Below are 21,051 nucleotides of genomic sequence, written 5' to 3'. Positions count from 1 at the left end.
AGCGTTACTTAAATCCACACAGATAAGGGCAACCATTTTCTTTTCTCTCTTATATTTTTTAATGGAATTAACAACGAAAGATAGACAGGTAGTTGTGGACATGTTCTTTCTGAACCCGAATGATGTTTCTGGCAGAATTTTATTTTTATCTATAAATGCATTGAGATCTTCTAATACTGCACTGTTTATAATTTTTGTGGTTGTAGGAATGAGGCTTATCGGTCGTTTTCCAGATGGTAAATTTTGGTCCCTCCCTGGTTTAGGGATTGCTACCACTTTTATAGATTTAAGAGTGTCGTCAATAAAACCTCTCTTCCACATTTTATTCAGATCGTCTATTATGTTGATAATCACATCCGGGTTGATGTGTCGCAATGTTTCGTAGGAAATACGGTCACTACCTGCAGCTGAATGCTTATTCTTTTTAGCTAGAATTCTATCCCATTTATTCTTGTTCATTAAATCTTGTGTGGCAACTGGAATTGGCCATTCCCAAAACTGGGGATCATGTTTGCCGAAATGAAGATCTAAGAATTCTTCAGCTAGCTTAGAATCCTCGTACATAACATTGTTAACTTTCGCCCTAACTCTCTTGCCTGTCAATCTACCAACTTTTAACCACAATTCCTTGGAACTAATGAACGGATTCAATTCTTTAGGAAACTCTTCAATTTTTTTCCTTGTTTCTTCTCGCTTTTTCCTCAAGAATATCGACGCCTTTTTTTTTAATTCTAAAAGATTTTGAAGGTTCGATTGCGAGTTAAATTTTTTCCTTGCTATGCATTTTTCTTTCCACGCTTGCTCCACTTCGTCGGTCCACCAGAATTTAGGCTCCCTCGTATCTTTTTTCCTGTTAACTTTATAGGTCCTTCTGACTACTGGGAGTAGATCCTCTACAGTTTTGATTTCCCTTGGATCTAACTTAGCCATTTCTTCATATATTTTTGCTGTGTTGTAAATGTACTTTTTAGTCCTGTGCTGTATATTGCCTATCAATGTTTCAATAACCATGTGATGGCTACCGATACTAAAATCTTTAACATTTCACTGTATCGCTGACATCAATTCAATCGAACATAACGTGACATCAATTGCCGAAGACCTCGCATTTAGTTGAACGGGGATAAAAGTTGAGGAGCCATCATTAAGAATCAAAGTATTGCTGTTATTTATTACATTCATCAGTATTGTACCTTTCCGGTCACAATCTTCACTACCCCATGTGTAGTGATGTGCGTTAAAATCGCCTCCAATCAAAACCTTTTTATAGTTCCTAACGCTGTTAAAAATTTTTGTTACATCTTCTTCAAATTCCGCAGTAGAGATAGATGGGCTCATGTACACCGATACAACTACCAGATCAAGTGATAGTATTTTTATAGCACAGGCTTGTGTCCAACGACCGATGTTGGGTAACGGGATTCTAACAAAATTGTAATTATTATTCAGAAAGATTGCTGCTCCCCCATAATGATCATCTCTTGCCTGAGAGATCAAATGATATTTGGAAATTTTGTATCGATTTGTATTGATGTAACATTCATTTATCCATGATTCGGATATAAGAGCAATATCGTATGAAACCTCAACTAGAGTTTTAGTGAGTTCTGCCTTATGTTTTTCTAAGCTCTGTATGTTACACTGAATTACTTTTATAGTAGCCATTTTGGTATAATGTATAGGTTTTTAAAGTATATGTCTAACTGAGTTTTTATTTTACTGATTGAAGTTACTAATATTTATTTATTTGTCGTAAATCGAGTTTGCTAATTTAAAGTACTTTTGTGTACACATTTTAAACTTACTTTTCGTTGTTTCCTCGTTGCCAAGCTGTTGTAAGAAGTCCGCATAGAAGCTCATTACAGTTGCTTGGGTTTGCTGGCTAGCCGTCATCTCTGCTTTTTTTGTGGCCATCTGGATCAGATGCTCCCACCTTTCTTTCTCCTCTACGTTGTTCGGATTAGTTGGTGTGCCTGTCGACTTTTGTCCGGTGTTTACCTCCTTGATGATGTTGTTGCGTTCAGTCATGGTTTTATCCGTATTTGCGAGATTGTCGGATCTAAGCCGTTTTCCTCCAACTGGCTTGCCATTGGGTCTGTCCGGGTATACTTTGACTGCGGGTACAATTTTTCTTCGTTCCAAGTTTGTTAGTTGCCATTGTTCACGTAGATTATGAGAGACGCCGTGTTTCTTCGATGTTATATTGGCATAAGAGTTTTCGATCGATGGAAACTCATCCAGATTTTCCAAGGCAGAATAAGAATTCTGGGTCCAAATAGGCACCTCCCAAGCAACCAGAATTCCCTTAAAAAGGTTCCATAGAAGCTTAATCAGCTCTCGTTTGTGTCTGAAGAGAATGCTAATCAGCCCAAAATTTAAGTTCTTAAAGCTACTTTCAAGTTTGTTTAGGGGGCTGTAGAGAACGCTATTCAGCTTCTAAGAGAATGTCAAGAAACTTCTACGCGCCGAAAAAAAAAATCCATTTGACAGATTGCTCTGACAACCACATGTCAGATTGCTAGGCTGCCGGTCTATCATGGTCTATCTCATTGATTTTAATTATATTGTTTTGATTACAAAAGCTGCTTACACGCCTAGAGAATTGAACCGCTGCTCTCTAGGTTGCAATGAAACTCACCAGCCTCTCGACCAATCCAGCAATAGCTAATTGCCACTGAAATAATTAGTATTTAAACTTAATGTCATTTGAGATGATTGAGTGGGTTGGTCAATAGAAGGTACCTTATTTCGTTCAAAGGACTTTCAGTACACAATATGAATCATAACAAAAATTCGCATCATCAAAAATTTATTCGAATATCTTATTTAACATTTATAAGAAAAATTCGAAAAAATCTTGAATTCCATTTGTAAATATCAGTACAGATATAAACAAAACAAATACCATGACAAGAAATTGACAGACATTTTTGACATGTCGCTTAGAATTCCCATATAGTTTCTTTAAAACACCTTCAAGTATCTTAATAGTGAGCTTTAGAATGTTACGCGAACGTTATCGACCTTCCTGAAAAACATTTTTGACATGTCGCTTAGAATTCCCATATAGGTTCTTTAAAGCACCTTCAAGTATCTTAATGGTGCGCTTTAGAATGTTAAGCGAACGTTATCAACCTTCTTGAAAAACATTTTTGACATGTCGCTTAGATTTCCCATACAGGTTCTTTAAAACGCCTTCAAGTATCTTAATGGTGCGTTTTGGAATGTAACGCGAACGTTATCGACCTTCTTGAAAGAAGTTCCATTAAAAGCGCTTAGAAGTTCCGTTATCGATAGTTTAACCTTTCAAAGGGCGATGGAAGTTCCTGAGTAACTTTTGCGCGACAAGAGTCACCTGAGGTTCCCGTAATACATTTTTTAAGCCAAATGTGAACTTCGGAGTTCGGAGTTAAGTAAAAACGCGACTTTTGGTTGCTTGGGCTGTTCAGTCGCTTCAGCAAATGTCACCGTTCGCTTTGCCATCAACGATTTAATGTTCTTTTGTCTTTCTTTTTCAGGACACTCATCGTGTTGCGACATATGATCGGGAGATTTACAGTGTGCACATTTTACCGGGTTATTACATTTTGCGAAGTCTTCAGAATTATCGTGTTGGACAGCACATCGCCCACATCGTTTTTTCCCTCTGCAATTGTCTGCCCGATGATTAAACCTGAGGCAGTTCTCGCAGACAATCAGTTTTTGAAAAAACGGTCTCACTCGGGTTGAGCAAGCGAACAATCGAATTCTATCTGGAAGCTCATTCGATCTGAACATCACACTTATGCGATTCGTGGGTACTGGTTTTTTATCAACATACCGTGTCAAGCGTTGAACATTGACAATGGGAACATCACACTCAATAACCGCTAAAATCTCTTCGGGATCGATCTCCGTCGGGACTCCAAAAATAATTCCGGTCACACAAACCAGATGTTGCGGCACATATGCCTTGAAGACGCTACTTGGGTCTTTGTTTACTTCCTCCATAATCATGTTTGCCTTGACAAAACTATTAAAGTAAACCATGATACGGTTCCTTCCATTCTGCTTCATGTCTATTATGTTTTGCTTGAACTTCTCCTTTTTCCGTAGAGTTGAACCAACCATGAATTTGTTAATCCGCGCTCCTTCTACTTGTTCCTTTAGTTCGAAATAAACCCTATACGGGGCCGAATCCGCGTGTGTGTAGGTGATGTTGATGAACTCTTTCTTCGCTGAACCACGTTCTTCATCCCGTCGCACTCGCTGTAGCTCTAAGCTAGCTGCTCCAGGTTCATCCATATTATCGTCGGTGAGTTCCCTCGCTTTCCTAATTGAGTTAGGTGGATCCGCCATTTTGGATTTTACCCACGCCAATGGCGTGCTTTTTCTACAGAGAAATCTCTGTTAATCACTGTTTTCTTTTCACTTCTACTTCACAAAGCACTTAAATGATTCGAAGAAGTCTTTCTGTAAATCTAATTCACTTCCAGAATCACTTTTAAATGTCTATTTTTTATTCCACTCGATATGCTTAAAAACGCGTCTGTCTCACTCGTCGTTCGCGAACAGAATGTATTGAATGATTGAAATTTGGAAAAATAAAATGGGCTTTTTATTCAAGTAAGATGATGAGGAGGAATTTATAGTTATCATCAGGCTTGGCAAATATCATCGTCATGAGGCGTGAAGCTGTGACTGTGAAGCCTCTTGGTCCGTCAAACTCAATTGACTGTTCCTTAACGACCAGTCACTTCGTTTGCCAGTCATTCATTTGAAGCTAAAATAATAACCTAGTCAAGCAATCGCATTCAAACGACCGATGACGAAAAAGAAACGCATTTATTATTATTGTTGCTCCTGCCAGCAAGCCGAAGACGACCGAAGAGGAACAAGAAAAGCATTTATTATTATTGTTGCTCCTGCCAGCAAGCTCGTTTTCAGTTTTTTATTGCTATTGTTGCTCTCTGCCAGCAAGTCGTTCAATTAGTTGTACCTGCCGTCAGCAGCCGGTCGAAGTGTGAAGAGATTCCCGAATACGAAAATATTGTAACAAAACAGTTCCTGTAGTAGTTATAAAACGTTAAGAAACAGTGTAAAAAAACGTTTAGAAAATGATATCTGAAACCATAAAAAACATTGCACTTATCTTGAATTCCAAAACGACGGTCTGTTGAATATGGCGTTAAGTTATGTTACTGTTTAAAACTGTTAAAACCTCTATATGGACGAACTGTATTACAAATAGTATGAATAACGTCCAGAAAACGCTCTTGCAAAACGTATTTAGACAACCAAACTGTTAATATAACAGTTTTCCGAAGAGTAATCTTTTATCTAAACAGTAACAGTAATAGCTATCGAACGATTCAAAATAACGTATTTTCCAACGTTATCCAGAACGGTATACGTCAATGGCGGTCTCACACACACATAGATGGGATTTTCGGATGTTTGATATCAATTCAATTTTTTCTCATTATCTTTATTGAACTTGGTTAACACTTACATACGGTTGTCGGTGAGAAATTTAAACGGATTGATATCCCATAATTTGATTCTTGCAGGAAGATCCTACCCGGCCATGGGCATAGGGTATGGATTCGCGTAGCTCCAGCGCTATGGAATGCCGGGAAGCCATCGTCACCCGGGTTATGAATGAGTGAGGAAGCTGGAATCAATTTATTACATTATATTTAGATTATATTTAGAATTTGTTTGTTACTACTTACGGTAATTAATTCCGGTAGCTCCCGCAGAAGAATCAGCGAGTAGAATCTTGCAGAATCCAGATTTCGGATGGACGAAAATTGTTGTGTTCTTGTGTATCTCTTCCAGATGAGGGCAGTGGTGCCGATTAGACCGATTTTGCCAAATTGTACCGATATGAAATTAATATGTGAAAGTTAAAAAAAAATTATAGCGTTGATGTTTCTAGGTCGTCTTTTTGCATGCATGCTGCATCTTGCATAATGAGCGTTATTAAAAGTATCTTGTAAGGCCGATGACATAGTGAGAGCGATAATTGGCGAACGCGACCGATACGATCTGGAGCGGTGGAACAAATTGGCATCTCCTTCGTCGCATTTAATGTCAGGTTCAGGCCGATGACATAGTGGCCGATGACATAGTGAATACGATGCGATGCGATGCGGTGAATGCGATTCAATGCGGTGAACCACATTTGATGAAAATGTATGTGAATCGCTTAAACCTGACATACTCAACGCGGCAAAGCAGGTGTCAATTTGTTCCGCCGCTCGAGTTCGCATAGGCTGCGTCCGTAAATTTTCCGCCAATTCGCATCGCATCGCACTCACTATGTCATCGGCCAGTGAGAGCCATGCGATGCGAAATTACGGACGCAGCCTATGCGAACTCGAGCGGCGGAACAAATTGACACCTGCTTTGCCGCGTTGAGTATGTCAGGTTTAAGCGATTCACATACATTTTCATCAAACGTGGTTCACCGCATTCAATCGCATTCCCCGGTTCGCATCGTATCGCACTCACTAGTCATCGACCTAAGTAATCCACTTACATTTCCCTCAAATGTGGTTCTCCGCATTAATTCGCAACCGCTGATTCGCCTCGCATCGCATTCGCATCCGCTGATTCGCATCGGCGTGCACTATGTCATCGGCATAAATCAAGAGCTGAACTTCGTTTAGTATAAAGATAGTAAAACAAAAAATTATTATCATAATTGTGTACGAATTTTGCACAAAACCAACTGGCATCTCTGACCGGGCGATTCGTTGATTTTGACCAACCCCCTGGCAACTTGACGTTTCCCATACAAATCGCGTGTGCCTGTTTTTTCTGGTTCTCTGGTTCTGTCAAATCGAAAATCAAGCGACTTAACATGTCGGAAGGACGCATATTGAAATATATTCTCTTTCAATTGATTCAACAAATGAAAAAATTATTCGAATTTAAAAATTTTTAGCTCAGTTATGTAAAAACGATCTGTTTTCAAAAGTAAAGTCGATGCAAACGACTCACAGATGTAAATCTTTGTGTCATTTATTAGGTCTAAAACTTCTGGACTGTTCAAAATAATCCACTGATAATCGGCAGTTTTTCGGAACAAGTATCCCTTCCACCGAAACTATTGTGGACAATCGTACACAATAAATGTAAAACAAAACATTATCACAACAATCATCAAGTGATTTTCATAAACTGTGATACATATAAAAATTTTAGAATGGTAAAACTTTCACATTATAGCAGAACATTTCTTGTTTTATGGAAAAACTGTTTCTATACAATAAATGAATAGGTAGATTATTGAATGTGTATAATAATTTCGGTTGAATCTTTTCTTCATTCATTCGAAAGTTATGAATTTGCCTGATTCGCACCACATTTGATGATGGGCCCTTTCCATACGCATGGCTCGAAAAGTACGTAAACAAGCGGTACACATGCGACATCTGCGATTTTGAATCAGGCACACGAAACTCGCCAGAACTGTCAAGTTGCCAGGGGGTTGATTTTGACGTGCGAGTTTGACAAGTATGACAGAGGGGATGAACGGTTTGTTTAACGGTTCGAGTTCAGTTTAACGATTAAAGAAAAATTGAAGGAAATCGTTCATATCATTCTATCACCTTTCCAGTTACCATCGCACGTTTTTACATAAACGTTCATATTTCGTCTGCTATCGTTGGCGAAGTAAAGTTTAGAAGAACAGCTACGTTTACAGATACAATCACCATTTCTAAAACCGTAGATGTATCGTAGAGACTGTTTGAGATATGGTTTTTTAGTATGCGGGTTTGCCAGTCACTCTCAGGAGAAATTTTGACCATGTGTAGGAGCTTCGCCAGTCGATGATGGAGAAATGTTGATTGTTGTCGTGCTTTGTCCGTCATGCGAGTAGTGAGGCTCCGTCAATTGAGAACAGTGCCAGTCGTTTGATGAAACAAAACTAATCGGGTCAAGCGTGACGGGCGAAATTTACCATCACTGGTTATCATGCTATTTATTTACTTGAATCGGTCTAGTTTGAAAAAAAAAGAGATGCGAGCCGTCATAAGCTAAACAACCGAAGTTTTGTTGCACGGTTATATGATGCAACCGTAGCTCGCTTTTTGTTATTTTTGGAAATTTTCACGTTTTCCTTTATCTTTTCCATCAAAATGAATGACGATGTTGATGGAAATCTCCTGGTAAGCCATTTTTGGGGGTTTTAACATGTCGTTTCTTTGAGGATTTATTATTTCCACTTAAATACCAAATCATCGCAGATGGAGGTGGGTAACTGCTTGTCTCAGTTCGATAGCAATGTTTCTGCGCTGCTTCAAATACTAAACCACGTGACATCTGAAACGGCTGAGTACCGACTGTTGCAAGATGATATCCGTCGATTGGAATCGGCTAGCCAGATTATGTGCACTTCTTTGGATCGAACCTTCACAATAATTTCCACCGTTGTTAATGGTAAGTTGTTCCTTTCTTTAAACTTTTTCAAAATCAGTGCATTTGTAGATATAACGGACAAAACTGACGAAAATCAGCGCTTGAAAGTTCAGCTTAGGAACGCGGACCAAAAATTGAACTCACAAGAGAGACGCATCGCTGAGTTGGAGAGCCAACAAGCAACTATTAAACAGTAAGATAGAAACAAATCCAGAAAATATCACTAATCTTAATATAGAACCTTCCTTAGCCAGGCCCTGGGACAGTTCGAGTCTGTTTCCTGGATCGGTTGCACCATGGGAGCGTTGCTGTGGAAGTTGTGCAAAAATCACGATAGCGTTAAGTCCACCATTGGAACGGACTGCTTGCGAGATTTCCTCGGGTTGGCCAACTGCGTGCTGAGTAGCTTTGTAGCACGCCAGTCTTCCGGTTTGCAAATATCACCCGAAACGGATGACTATAACTTCCTGGCATCGATCTGTGGGGTTCTCACAAATGTGGCAGCCTTCCCGGAAGGTTTGTTCTAATCCAAACTGTTAAAATTTAACAATTTTAACATTTAATGACTTGTTTTGTATTTAAAAACATATTTTTAGGTAGAGTTCACTTGTCCGGAGAAACGGATGGGCTACTTTTGGTAAACAGTTTGCTTCATGCTATGGACCTGTTCCAGATGCCAGGCGGCCGAGTGTTGAAGCGAATGTCTTTGACATTCGTTTACAATATTTGTTTGGAGGAGAACGGAGCGCGTTTTGTTATGAGTGACGAAAATCGACTGAAAAACGTTATCAAATGTTTAAACCCTACCAATACCGAGGACATTCTGGCACTCTCAATCGGTCTGTTAATAAGATTGATCAAAAGTGCACCAGACTATCGAGAGCGAGCGGAAATATCGCATAAAATACCGAAAGCAATCGTCAAGCAGATTGTCCGAATCAACAATCAACAGCTCAAAGAAACGGCTGAACATTTGGTGGAACTCATAGAGTACGATTGGGTTGAAGCAGCGATACGAAAAATGAAACAATCCATTTGAAGTTGAACGTTATAGTAGGTATATATTCTGTTTCTCTTACTTATATTTCTCACATAATGGCGGAATAACTGCGTATTTGGCGCAAAGGTCCGAGTGACCTTTAATTACTCCGATTTTTATCTGACTAATAGTTAGTTTTTTGCTAATAACCAATTGCTTCTTCTTTCCAATTATTTGAGGAAACAGTTTAAGCGTAGAAGCGTAGCTAAAATAGAAGATTCAAAATATTATTAAACCTCCCTCAAAAAACTATCCTTCTAACTTACTCTTTCAATTTGATAACTTGATGTTTGGAAAACTGGGTGCTGAATACAAGGTCGTACAAAGCATTTCCGGAAGCGTATCGTTTGATTGCCAAAAAGAATGCTTCCAGAGGAATCTTTTGCGGACCTTGTGGTTCCTCGACAGCTCCAAGACCAGATTTGTCCGTCTTCTTTTTGACTCCTATCGGTTCCAAAATGCCATTCTCGCTGGCACCCAGGGAGCCACCGGTCCAACCTTGCTTCTGAAGCATCTGGAAACCAATGTTCCCCTCCTTTAGGGCATTGTCCTTGAACTTGTGTTTATCATTCGGCTGATTTGCTATTATCTTTTGGAAAACATTTCTTCGAGTGTGAAATTCCTTCAATCTCTGAAAAGATGAAAAATGTTCAAATTATGAAATAGTATATTTTCATAAATCCTTCCAAACCTTGACGGTGTAGCAATAGTAGTTTAGGATTTCCACCAACTTGTTACGAGCTTTGGTGTGTGCTTCTTGTTGTTCTCCAGAGGCCTGGCAGATTTCCTTATCATTGACCAAGAATCTAAAAATTTTACTTTTCTCATCGTAGGTCGGTTCAAGCAATAAACCAGCCTGTTCAAAAGTTAACTTGAGTGATATTCTATCATCGTTGTACATGTATCCGATGACATTCCGAATTCTTTCGATGTTAGCTGGATCCAGATGTGGGTCTTGAAACTGTGCGACAGCCGAATTTACATTTGAATTCTCATCTTCGTTTGGCTTTACATTTTTATTGAATGATTCTGTTTGTTTTAATGTGTTGTTATCACTTTCTACCCAGCTGTTAATAAATCGGTTCACAATTTTTTGTTTTCTAGACAGTTTCCGCTTGGTTTTGTCGGTTTTAGCTTCTACTTTCATTTTAACAATTGAGCGAACAAAACTATTCCAATTAAACAGAAAACGACAATTTAATAGAAAACGTGCTTCCAGACCCGCACGCCGTGAATCCTTTGTTTACCTTTTTCAAATTCACGCCGGCAAGAGACCGAGAACATCACAATCACAAGGCGAAATGAATTTGAGAAAAAATGGGTTTAGTTTATTTGGTCGAAAACTAAACTCTCAGTGCAGTTTTAAAGGGGACGGATAACAGATACGGTTACAACAAGTGTGAAGTGCCTACAAATTTAAGTTTAAAATTTATAGCGTATTTGTTTTTTTGTTTGCGCGAAATTGAAAGAAATTTCGTTTTATGAATATCATTAGTCTGTTTGTTTATTTTAAGTTCCATGGTACAGGAAATATTAAATTTAATCCGTTTTCTTTACGAGCAAGAATCTTTTACTTCTTTCCTACCCATTAGGAGAGAAGTTTATGGTTTATTATTTCGCTCATTTGTTGAAAATGTCAAATTTTTTTCGATTTTCGCTTTTGGCACGGACCAAAGTGTTCCATAATGCATGTCAAAATTTAACCAATGAGGAGAAGAATTTTTGTTGTGATTCTCGTGGATTTGACATTATATAGTTCAGGTCCTTGATAGACAAATTTCACGTATTTTATGGACCCGTTATTATGCTGGTTGTCAAATCTAATGACGAAGAATGCCATCCCCTAGATTGAAAACTAAAGAAACTATAGTAAATAGTCTCTTTGTTTACTATAGGCTCGTTATTGAAAACCTTCAAGAACCTCTCAAGAATTACCAGCACTTAACAGGTCTTTGTACCATGGTACCAAGTGTTTGCTATTCAAAGGTCACACCGCTATCACTTTTCGCTAAACGGGATGAATAAGCAAACAAGTTTAAAAACCCCAAAAAAACACTATGTTCAATTTGTTTTATTTAATTCATGGGACTTTTTAAATTTTTTTCTTAGTGCCTGGCATCACTGCATTTCGTCGGACGGCGAGATCTCGCATCAAATTCGACCATATTGTCGAGTACCCCTTGGCTTTGACGTTTGCTGAAGTTTTCCTTCCCCCCCCTGGTTGCTGCCCTGGCACACTCGAATGTTGACAGTCGAAGTGTCTGTGCTGCTGATGGTGCGAGTGAAAATTGCGAAAGTGGGTTGAAATTTTCACAAAACTTATCAAATCAGCTTTGATGCACTTAACTTGATTGTATTACACTGGACCCAAGTGAAAAAAGCAGCAGTTAGTGAACAAATAAATCCAGTTATTTTCTTGGTAGGAAAAGTAAAATCGAATGCTGAATTCTGAATACGATCGTTGCGTGTGAGCTTATTCAAGAAAAATTATCGATGCAGGGTAAATGGAAGATGGATGACTGAATAATACCCACAGATCATCGGATAAATAATACTGTTCGTTTCGCGGTGTAAAGTGAGTCATTTGCGTATTTAGCGAATATCGTTGTTTCGGAGGAAGTGACCAAGGTCGTGTATCTTCCGGGGGTAGTGAACTCGGGCTCGAGACAAACGGGATCAATCCCTATGAATGAATCACAGCAATTTAAAGATTACGAAACGATTGTTTCAAACTTTTCAAACGGACCTACTCTAAAAATCATTCCAACGGCCGTATAAACACGTTTTACGTATCGGTTTCGGAAAGGACAAGTGGAAACTTAAAGATACATTGTGTACCAGAAATATTCGCTGAGTGTTAAAAACTACGGAAGTTGAAACCTTATCTGTGGTGCTTGTGCAATGTTTTTTGTTCCACACTTATTCGAGGATTGAATTACTCTCGATATAAGCAAAACGGCAGATTCATCAGAACACAACGAAGTTAAAGTAAAAATTCTGCGAGAATTGAGCACTATTCATCCATCAAGCTGAATCGAAAACGGTATGGCCGGTTGTAATCCAAGCCTTTCGACCCCTTCCAAAGTCGTAAGAAAAGGTAAGATTTTTATGATTTCATTGATAAATTAAAATTTTTAGATTCAGATGAAAATCAGATGATAATTATTAAAATTAAACTATTCAAAAATTTCATAAAGGACTTGCCTTTTATAACATTATCTAGGGATCTTTGGTGTGACGAGGTAGTTGCACTGTAGACTGCCCTCGAACTAGTTTTTCCGCAATATGAGTCATCTTGAAATTTCTTCTCCATTAACCAACCGTTGAAAACTACATAAATGTTGGTGGTGGTGGTTGTGGTGATGTTTAATCCCTTCCATGCGATACCTCTTGAGATGAGGTAGGTGATTGCAGAACCTATACGCCTTCCGCACTAACCTTCTTGAATGGTTTCTTTTAGTACTTTAGTCATATTTATTTTTTTTTTCTAGTTATTTTTCTATTATTTCAACGATAAGTGAAGTGCAATAGTGCACTAAATTGTAATAACAATGAATTAAAAGTATATAATGCTATATGATAGCAACGCTACACTCAGAAAAATACTATTATATATACCATAAGATTCTCTTATGAAGTGGCGCCATAAGAGAAATCTATGAAATTCATAAGATTGTCTTATGAAGCGAATGAATTCTTCAGATGAACACCTGCTTCATTGAGGGGTTGTTGCTTTTCATAAGAGGGTCTTATGGAAACAGTAAATTTTACCTTTGATGAGTAAATATCAAGATAATTGATGTTAAAAACATTCAGTTTATTTTCTGGGTAATTTGTTATTTGTTTAAAATTACACCATGATCACCATTAGCAGCACATTCAGGCATGGTTCCAACTGTCATTCTGCCGCACCTGGTTCATTAAACTTATCCTTTTCGCCGATCAACATGCTGAAAAGTAAACATTAAAATATGTGTTCTAGTTAACAAATAATTTGAACGTTCACAAAAAATCAACTTACCATGTAGAATAACAAAATCAACTTCAACTTTGAGAAAAACAAGTGCTTGGTACGACGATGAGAAAATGACTGATGGGATGAATGTGTTCATTATTTTTTCACAATGCCGCTTCTTCTATTTTTCATAAGAACTTCGTATGAATATTGAAAGAATTTCATAAGACTCTTATGAAAATTTAGTTTAGACGCAAAAAAGCGGTTCATAAGATGTATCTTATGAAATTTGTAATAAGATTTCCTCTGAGTGTAGAATCTTTTATGCCTTTTATTGCCTTTTATGCCTCACCCCTTTGTGAGGTGTTAAAAATTATTTTTCTTATCGTCTCATTTTGTAGACTGTTGTGTCCCCTTATAAAAACGTTTGATTAATTGTTCTTAGTTTCTGGTTTCCTGAAATGAGACGTCATTTTAAAGAGGTCCGTCCAATACCGTAAAATGATATGAGCTGAGACAGTAAAGTTATTAAGGGTTTAAAAAATGAACACAAACATGTAGGATCTCAGTGAAACTTCATGATTCTTCGAAGAGATCTAAATTCTACTTAAGACTAAGCGTACATCTTTCAAGGATATAATGGCTAGCATTTTACTAACGCTAACACCACCAACCCACAGAAAGAGTACTATGTTTGCCGTGACCAAGACTTGATCTCATGACCTCTGGTTTAGAAGACTTGAACGCTATCCTCTAGGCCACGGTCGGCGGCCTGGGTTGTGTGCGGTCTGGGGGAGGAAGACTGAAATTTGCTGTATCGTTTTCTGTATCGTTTTCTGTATCGTTTTCTGTATCGTTTTTTACTGTTCGGCAAAAAGCCAGCAATTGTTGAAAAGATTTGTAATCGTTCAAATTTTAACTTTGGATGATCAGTTTCGTGTAGCGAGTCATGTAACTCAGTTGTTTAGGTGCTAAATTTAGATTTAGCTATATTTTTAGAAGAACCGTTAATCAAACCATTTTTGTTTATCAGCTTAAAAACTTTGACGAAATTTGAGCGACTCAATACGTCTGATCATACCAGAATTTGCCAGAGCAAAGAAAAACCTAATTAAATCATTGTTTTATGTAAAACAAGTGCTTTTCAGCATCAAACAAGTTTTATTAAAAATCACTAAATAAGAAAGTAAAATTTTGAACCTTCGCACTGGTCGGTAGATTGATGAGAGAAATTTGACGTTTGAAAGATTTTTTTCTTTTTTTATTCAGTCTTCCTCCCCCAGGTGTGCGGTATGACAATAAACCAAGCCACACAAACTGGCAGCACGTCCAACACTGGATCAATCAGTTCCGAGTATTACATCACGGGAGAGGACGCATCCGAGTGCTGCTCGAGACAACAGACGAAGAAGCTATCCCCAGAATCGTGCGATTCCTTGCAGCAGGACAGAATTCCAAAGCTTGAAGAGAGTTATATCCAGCTTAAGGATAGACCGTAATAACTTCCAAAAGTGTCGTTATACCATTTGTTGAAATAATTTTCTAAAGGGTTACCACGATGAAATTGCCACACACAAAGTTGATTCGCAAAATTCGAGTTTTCATCATTGAAAAATAACTATTAACATTTTACTCATATTTTATTTACAGTCCATACGCAAATGCCCGCACCTTGGCCTTAACTTGGTCATAAAATTCTGTGCACATCCTGTGATTCAACCGTTTTTTGCATGTAAACCCATACTTTCTTCAGTTCCTCGAATGCAAGGTTGCGAAATCTCATGAGATTTTTTTGAGTGAGATTTTCCCTTTTTGAATCTCAGTGTGATGCAAGGTAATCTCATCGTGAGTATCACAAACGGTTTTTGTCTTGAATGTCATTGCCTTCTCAGACTGAGAATCACGAGCAGAAAAACTACTTTTTGGAAGGCAGAGATGCCATGGAATAATATTTGTGCAAGCTCTTGAACAATGAAACAAGTTTTATAGTTCAGAAAAAGCTGAACATACCACGACTTTTTAAAAACTGTCAGTTATTCTTGATGAATGTTAAAGGCCAGTAATACTTTTTTTAAACATTTTTATAGAGAACATACTATTAAAAGCTCAGTACAATCAGGTTGATGATGAGAATTTGTTTTTTTTTATTTATGTCTTAAGCAAAGTTGCGAAATTTCGTTCAGTTAATATTTTATCGAGTGAGGTTTTTCCTTTTGAATCTCAGTGTGAAATGTTAACGTTGATTGTGAATGAAAGTTTTGATTTTTAAACATCTTTCTGAAGAATGTATTATCATGACTTGTAAGAATCTGATTATAACATTTATGTCTTAGTTTAATGAAAGTTTTACAGAATGAGTAAAAAGTTTTTATGACCAAATATGTTGATGAGTCTCGCTCGTATTCAGAGGATTTAAGACATGCAAGTTATGAAATTGAATTTCCTACAGTAATGTACTTTTAAATCTCTTAAAAACGTTGATACAAAGTTTTGCAATCATGGAAAAGAACCGCAAACATTGAAATGCCCAAGCTCAAAATTCTTCAAAAAACCCCCAATGGCTTAATGTGCTTGCCAGAAAAAAACATCTCAAATCTTCTGGACATAACAAGAAACTATAAAAAAATATAGCAAAATCTGAATAGCTAAATATTTGATTATTATAAATATTAACACCGCAAAGACAACTAAGCTGGGAAACACTAAAATTCAGAATTAAAATTATAAGGATCCACCGGGCCTAATTTTACAAATTTAGTATCTTTAAATTACCGAAAGTTTTTTTGATCAATTTTGCAGAAAAAAGTTATATGATTTTATTTATAGCATTCGAGCTATGCTTTGCTTTTACTTGTAGCGGCAACCTTAAAAACGAAGTTGAAATTTATAGGTAGCTATGTAGAGTTTTAATATAAATGAAGAACATAGTTTCTTAATCTTGCAAACAAATTAAATTTTAAAATATAAAAATTAAAAAAAAGATTGTTACCAACGAAAAACCATTCCAATTAAAACGCATGGCATCCCAGCTTATGCAACCGGCTGGAATCGACCACATGTGAAAAGCATTTATGAACGAAATAAAAAGTAATAAGGAAATTTCAAAATTCTCCCTTTCAAATGAAAGCGGCGGTTTGTAGCTTCTATCCTAACGGTTAATCTTTTTTATTTCAATTTAAAAAAGACATTTTAATGATTTTTTATGCATTTTAAAGATTTTCTTTTTCAAGAGAAAGAAAGCCGGTTTTATTTGCACCGGCTCACAGATCTTTTTCAAATATTATCTCGACTCGCGTGATGTTTGAAATTCCCTGTGGGAAATTTCTGAAGTAGAAAACATGATCGTTGCACCAAAAAGTAGGATATGATTCATACCAGCCTATCTAATGTCCGATAAATTCACTTATTCTATTAAGAGCGTTTCCAGAAGATTTATATAATTCTAAATAGAAAAATGAATAAAACAGAAATAATAATGTGCCATTGAATATTAAGATTGATCAAATATTATTGTACTACCATTTGGAATAATTGTAAAATCGCTTCGCTTATGAGCTTTTAGACACATGCTTCCGAAATGAATTGTTCTTTAATTATTATAGCTGGATTTTTTTAACGATTTTTGAGTACGTTTAAAAATGCCCTTTAAAAGAAATTCGTGAAACCCTTGGAAAAAACACTGTTCAATTTTATTAAAATGGCTAGTGGTGGAAGTGGTGGCTAGGTAGTGGAAGTGGTTTTTGTGAAATCGGGAATGTTAACATTGGTTTCGAAAATTGGTTTTCTCTACGGTTGTTCTGGATCTTTTACAGTCTTTAAGTGACTATTACTGTCAAAAATTCGGCAGAAAATTGCACTACCAATGAGTAGTTTGGAACAGAGAAAGGATGTCAAGGACCAAGGTCGTTAAAAAAAGATCGTTTGAAAAGAGATTTAAATAAAAGTTGAAACAAAGGACAGCTTATCACTGACATCACGGCTTCTATTTTTTCATTTAGTTGAAATAATAAAGTAGGTTTTAATTCTGAATGTATAGATGCATAAACCTAAAAAAATCTGAGTTTTGACCCTTTTTTTGTAAAAATTTCAACCCTTGAGAGTTAAAACAAATATCGATTTTTCTATTAATGTATTCTATGCTTAGCTAACTAAGCATATTTCACTGATTTCAAATAACCAGAAAATCGATTAGAAATGTTGCTTTTAATCCCATATTATGTTGTTGCTTTTAATTTTGAAAACCAACAAAACGTCAACTACTGAATTTTATATTATTTTATTTAAGTCGTCTTGACTATGAAATTATGTTATAAATTATTTAGTTCCAAAGCGCCGTATTTGCAAATAATATCATAAAATTAAAGTTTTGTTCTCAACATTTATAAGTAGTGTGTTGTGTACATAGACACTTTTTAAAACATAGGTACCACGAGCTTTAACACTTTCGTTATTAAAAAGTTTCAATAAACTCCAATCATTAAAGCGCTCTTATTTTTTTATATCAAAGCGTTTGGAGTCGTTCAACTTGGCGTGTCGCTAGTGTGAAAAGCTAATCACATTATATGATACATTCAAATATTCCATAGATTCGTTACAAATTTAACTGTCGTCAAAAAATAGTAGGGGAAAAAGTGGGGAATATAGCTGAAGATTTCTCTAATGGGATTCTGGATTTCTGATTTTTTTCTAGATGTGATGCTCAGTGAATTTCGTTTGACATCGAAAGCTTTGAGCATCACAACGAAATTCATTGTGCTGCTTAATTGATACTCATCACGGTGGGTATCAATTTCAAATGATAATCTGAAGTCTTGCAACTCTGCTCGAATGTCTTCACTACCTTAGGCCGTTTAAGAAGGTGCTGCTTCATAATCGCCCAGTTCTTTTCGATAGGGCGGAGCTCCGGAGTGTTGGCAGGGTTGAATATTATGTATGTATGTATGTATGTATGTAGAACCCACCAGTGGCTGATAGGTCTTTCGACCCGTGTCGGTACGGGAAGTCTCGATCGCACATTCAAAAATTGTTCATGCTTAACTCATCAACAATAATTGCAGCACAACCAAGGGGTCCGTTACCACTGGCTTGGGACAGGTTTGACTCATCTTACTCCCTTCAAACTGTTCGAAACAAATAAAAAATCCTGAAAAGGTACCTAAGTAACCTACTCATGATTCCAAATTTGCCGAGATACTCCGGCTGGCTTGAACCCACAATCCATTGTATATCAGTCGTCCGATCGTTTGATGTCCTGTCCAATCCCTCCACTAAACCCCATAATAGAGTTAATCTACTCAAAAATATAATCAAACAAACAAAAAATGCATATTTTTACTCATGTTTTACATCTTACCTTGAAACCATTCGCGAATCGCAATACGGAACCAAATACTCAAAAAATATTTATATATTTCCTCTTTAAAGGATTCAAAATCTATTCATTTAGAAAAAAAATACCATAACTTGCAATTGAAATGTATAGATAACATTTAAATGATGAAAACAATTATCACCAATGCATACACGAGAATATTTAAGGCATCTTAGTAATTTTAACGTTGAAAATCTGTAAGCAAATGATTTCAAAAATTTCAACATTCAACATATCAAATTCAAGCAAAATAAGAATTTCCAATATTTAAGACATTTGTCAATAACTATTATTATTGATTTAATTTGGTAATAATGATAACTAAAATTTGAACTAGAATTTACAAACGGTACGGGAAAGTAAATCTCCATGCTAAACATCTACTCAAAGCAATTAATGTGCATACTAAAACTTTTTGAATACATCGATTTCCCTTTTTAAGAAGGAACTAAAAAGTAAAGGACACTTAGCTTCGGCTTTCTACATTTTTCCAATTTTGACTAAGAGGAACGTGCAGACTCGTCCGCAGTCTGAAATGGACATTTGTAGGCCACTGGGCCACACCCGGCCTTGGGAACAACACTACACCGCACTAGGCTTGCTCACTCGCACCAGGACGTTCCGGGAAGAACAGCATCGGTATTCAAGCGCCTAACAGGTTAATCCAGCTTCGCAAAAAGTGAAAACTGCCCTGTATAACTGTTCGTCCAACTATTGAAAAACATGAAAAACCATATTTTTCCAGCCACGATTTTAACACACGCGGAAAAAAAATTAAACGTCCGATTCCGTCAACGCCTACTTCAACTCACCCATGTTGGCAGGGTTGAATATTATCGGTACAAAATTGACCTTTTTGTCCGCATATCACTTCAGCACGTCCTTGGAGTAGTGGCATGAGACCAAATCCGGCCAGAAGATTGTTGGGACGGTGTGTGCCTTCAGGAGAGGAAGCAGCCGCTTATGGAGGCACTCTTTTATGTACACTAGGGTGTCCCAAAATTGCATAACTTCTGGGAATCTGGGGGCTCACCCTCCAAATGGTAGATTAGGATGTGCAGAACAAACTTTCGCTTGGTACACATTTTGTTCGGTTGAATACAAAATTTTTGGACCAAAAAAATTTTTTTTCTTGGAATAAGCTTGCTTGTTTTACATTTTGATACAATTTGGTTCGTTTTTCATTTTTTACGTGTAGTATTTAACTCAAACAAAATTAAAAAAATATAAAATATATAAATTTTATGAAAACTTTGGGATCTAGAATTTATTTAAAAACAAATCTTTTGAAAGTGGACTTTTTTCAAAGATCGTGCTTGCGGAACCTCTAAACATGATTTTTTTTAGTCGGCCCCATACAAAAGTTTGTTCTGCACATCCTAATCTACGATTTGGGGGGTGAGCCCTCAGATTCCCAGAAGTTATGCAATTTTGGGACACCCTAATGTACACCTGTCCGTTCATCGTGTCCTGGGTCACGAAAGGTGCAATCCACTTCCCGCACGTGCAGATGGCTTGCCAAACCAGGAATTTATTCGCAAATTTGGACACCTTCTGAGTGCGGACATACTCCGGAACGCTGAACTTATCCTTGACCGTGAAAAACAGGTTGCCGAGGATCTTTTGGAAGTCGGCCTTCACATATGTTTTGTCGTCCATAATGCAGAATTCAACTTTCGTCAGCATGTTGAAGTACAACTTCTTGGCACGGGTTTTGGCGGACTTGTTCTGTTTCTCGTCGCGATTAGGCACCTTTTGTACCCTGAACGTTCTAAACCCAGCCTTATTTTTGGTTTTCTGGGCAAAACTTCGGCTTAAGTGCAGCTTCTTTTGCCGCTCCAAATTTTTGGTGTTGTACGGAACAGTTTTCCTTTTTTTTTTTTTATTTATTTTTTTTTTTACCTTTAAGTTGCCCGCCACACTCCCCCACACCAAAAACTCATTTGAGTTCCCTGGAAATGGACGCTTCTGTTCCCAGCATGTCGACAGCACAAAAACAATAACAAACGCGAACAAAACTCTACTCATGCTGGGAACCAATGATTTTTTTTAAAACTAGTTGTCTCAAGCCTAGTCCACACTTGGAGACGGTTCGTCTCAAGACGGTCTCAGCGTCTCCCATTTTCTTCGGGAGACACTGAGACAGTCTCAGGTTTCCAACAACAACAACAGACAACAAAGTTCGTCATAACAAATATCGCAGTTCATGTTGCCTAGTGTGGACTAGGCTTCAGTAGATGAAATATCCTTTTAAGAGATCCACAACAAAACAAATAT

At 37.2% G+C, this 21,051-nt stretch overlaps 3 protein-coding genes across 5 annotated transcripts in view; 2 read left to right on the top strand and 1 right to left on the bottom strand.

Annotated features, from left to right (window-relative positions):
* The first annotated feature begins 8,048 nt into the window (after positions 1–8,048).
* Positions 8,049–10,232, top strand: LOC129747339 (uncharacterized). Of its 2 annotated transcripts, none has more exons than XM_055741496.1 (5): positions 8,049–8,159; positions 8,238–8,430; positions 8,479–8,602; positions 8,660–8,925; positions 9,006–10,232. In XM_055741496.1, exons 1-5 carry the CDS (start codon positions 8,130–8,132, stop codon positions 9,446–9,448), a joined length of 1,056 nt encoding a protein of 351 aa, XP_055597471.1. In that variant the 5' UTR covers positions 8,049–8,129; the 3' UTR covers positions 9,449–10,232. The 2 variants fall into 2 exon arrangements, with proteins under 2 accessions (XP_055597471.1, XP_055597470.1); XM_055741495.1 differs by having other exon boundaries at positions 8,648–8,925.
* Positions 9,444–10,680, bottom strand: LOC129747340 (NF-kappa-B-repressing factor-like). The gene is made up of 3 exons (XM_055741497.1): positions 10,140–10,680; positions 9,715–10,079; positions 9,444–9,653 (listed from the first exon to the last, which is right to left on the bottom strand). The coding sequence occupies exons 1-3, from the start codon at positions 10,593–10,595 to the stop codon at positions 9,485–9,487; spliced, it is 990 nt and encodes a 329-aa protein (XP_055597472.1). The 5' UTR covers positions 10,596–10,680; the 3' UTR covers positions 9,444–9,484.
* A 1,011-nt stretch (positions 10,681–11,691) lies between these two features.
* Positions 11,692–21,051, top strand: part of LOC129744582 (pantothenate kinase 3) — a 61,861-nt gene continuing 52,501 nt past the window's right edge. For both annotated transcript variants that reach the window (XM_055737196.1, XM_055737191.1), the window contains exon 1: positions 11,692–12,545. In XM_055737196.1, the coding sequence (XP_055593171.1) occupies positions 12,494–12,545 (52 nt within the window). In that variant the 5' untranslated portion in view covers positions 11,692–12,493. The remainder of the gene's footprint in view (positions 12,546–21,051) is intronic.

The sequence above is a fragment of the Uranotaenia lowii genome, chromosome 2 (assembly GCF_029784155.1).
Source record: "Uranotaenia lowii strain MFRU-FL chromosome 2, ASM2978415v1, whole genome shotgun sequence".
Classification (NCBI taxonomy): domain Eukaryota; kingdom Metazoa; phylum Arthropoda; class Insecta; order Diptera; family Culicidae; genus Uranotaenia; species Uranotaenia lowii.
Note: the sequence above shows the minus strand (reverse complement) of the source record. Positions and strands in the feature narration are given on the sequence as shown.

What these genes read in the sequence shown, in the direction of transcription:
- LOC129747339 (XM_055741495.1), top strand. Translation starts at nt 8,130, where the DNA reads ATGAATGACGATGTTGATGGAAATCTCCTG. An exon ending in ATGTTGATGGAAATCTCCTG is followed by an intron (nt 8,160 to 8,237) that starts GTAAGCCATTTT and finishes AAATCATCGCAG; the next exon opens with ATGGAGGTGGGTAACTGCTT. An exon ending in CAACAAGCAACTATTAAACA is followed by an intron (nt 8,603 to 8,647) that starts GTAAGATAGAAA and finishes ATCTTAATATAG; the next exon opens with AACCTTCCTTAGCCAGGCCC.
- LOC129747340 (XM_055741497.1), bottom strand. Translation starts at nt 10,595, where the DNA reads ATGAAAGTAGAAGCTAAAACCGACAAAACCAAGCGGAAACTGTCTAGA. An exon ending in ACTATTGCTACACCGTCAAG is followed by an intron (nt 10,080 to 10,139) that starts GTTTGGAAGGAT and finishes TCATCTTTTCAG; the next exon opens with AGATTGAAGGAATTTCACAC. An exon ending in CAAGTTATCAAATTGAAAGA is followed by an intron (nt 9,654 to 9,714) that starts GTAAGTTAGAAG and finishes CTTCTATTTTAG; the next exon opens with CTACGCTTCTACGCTTAAAC.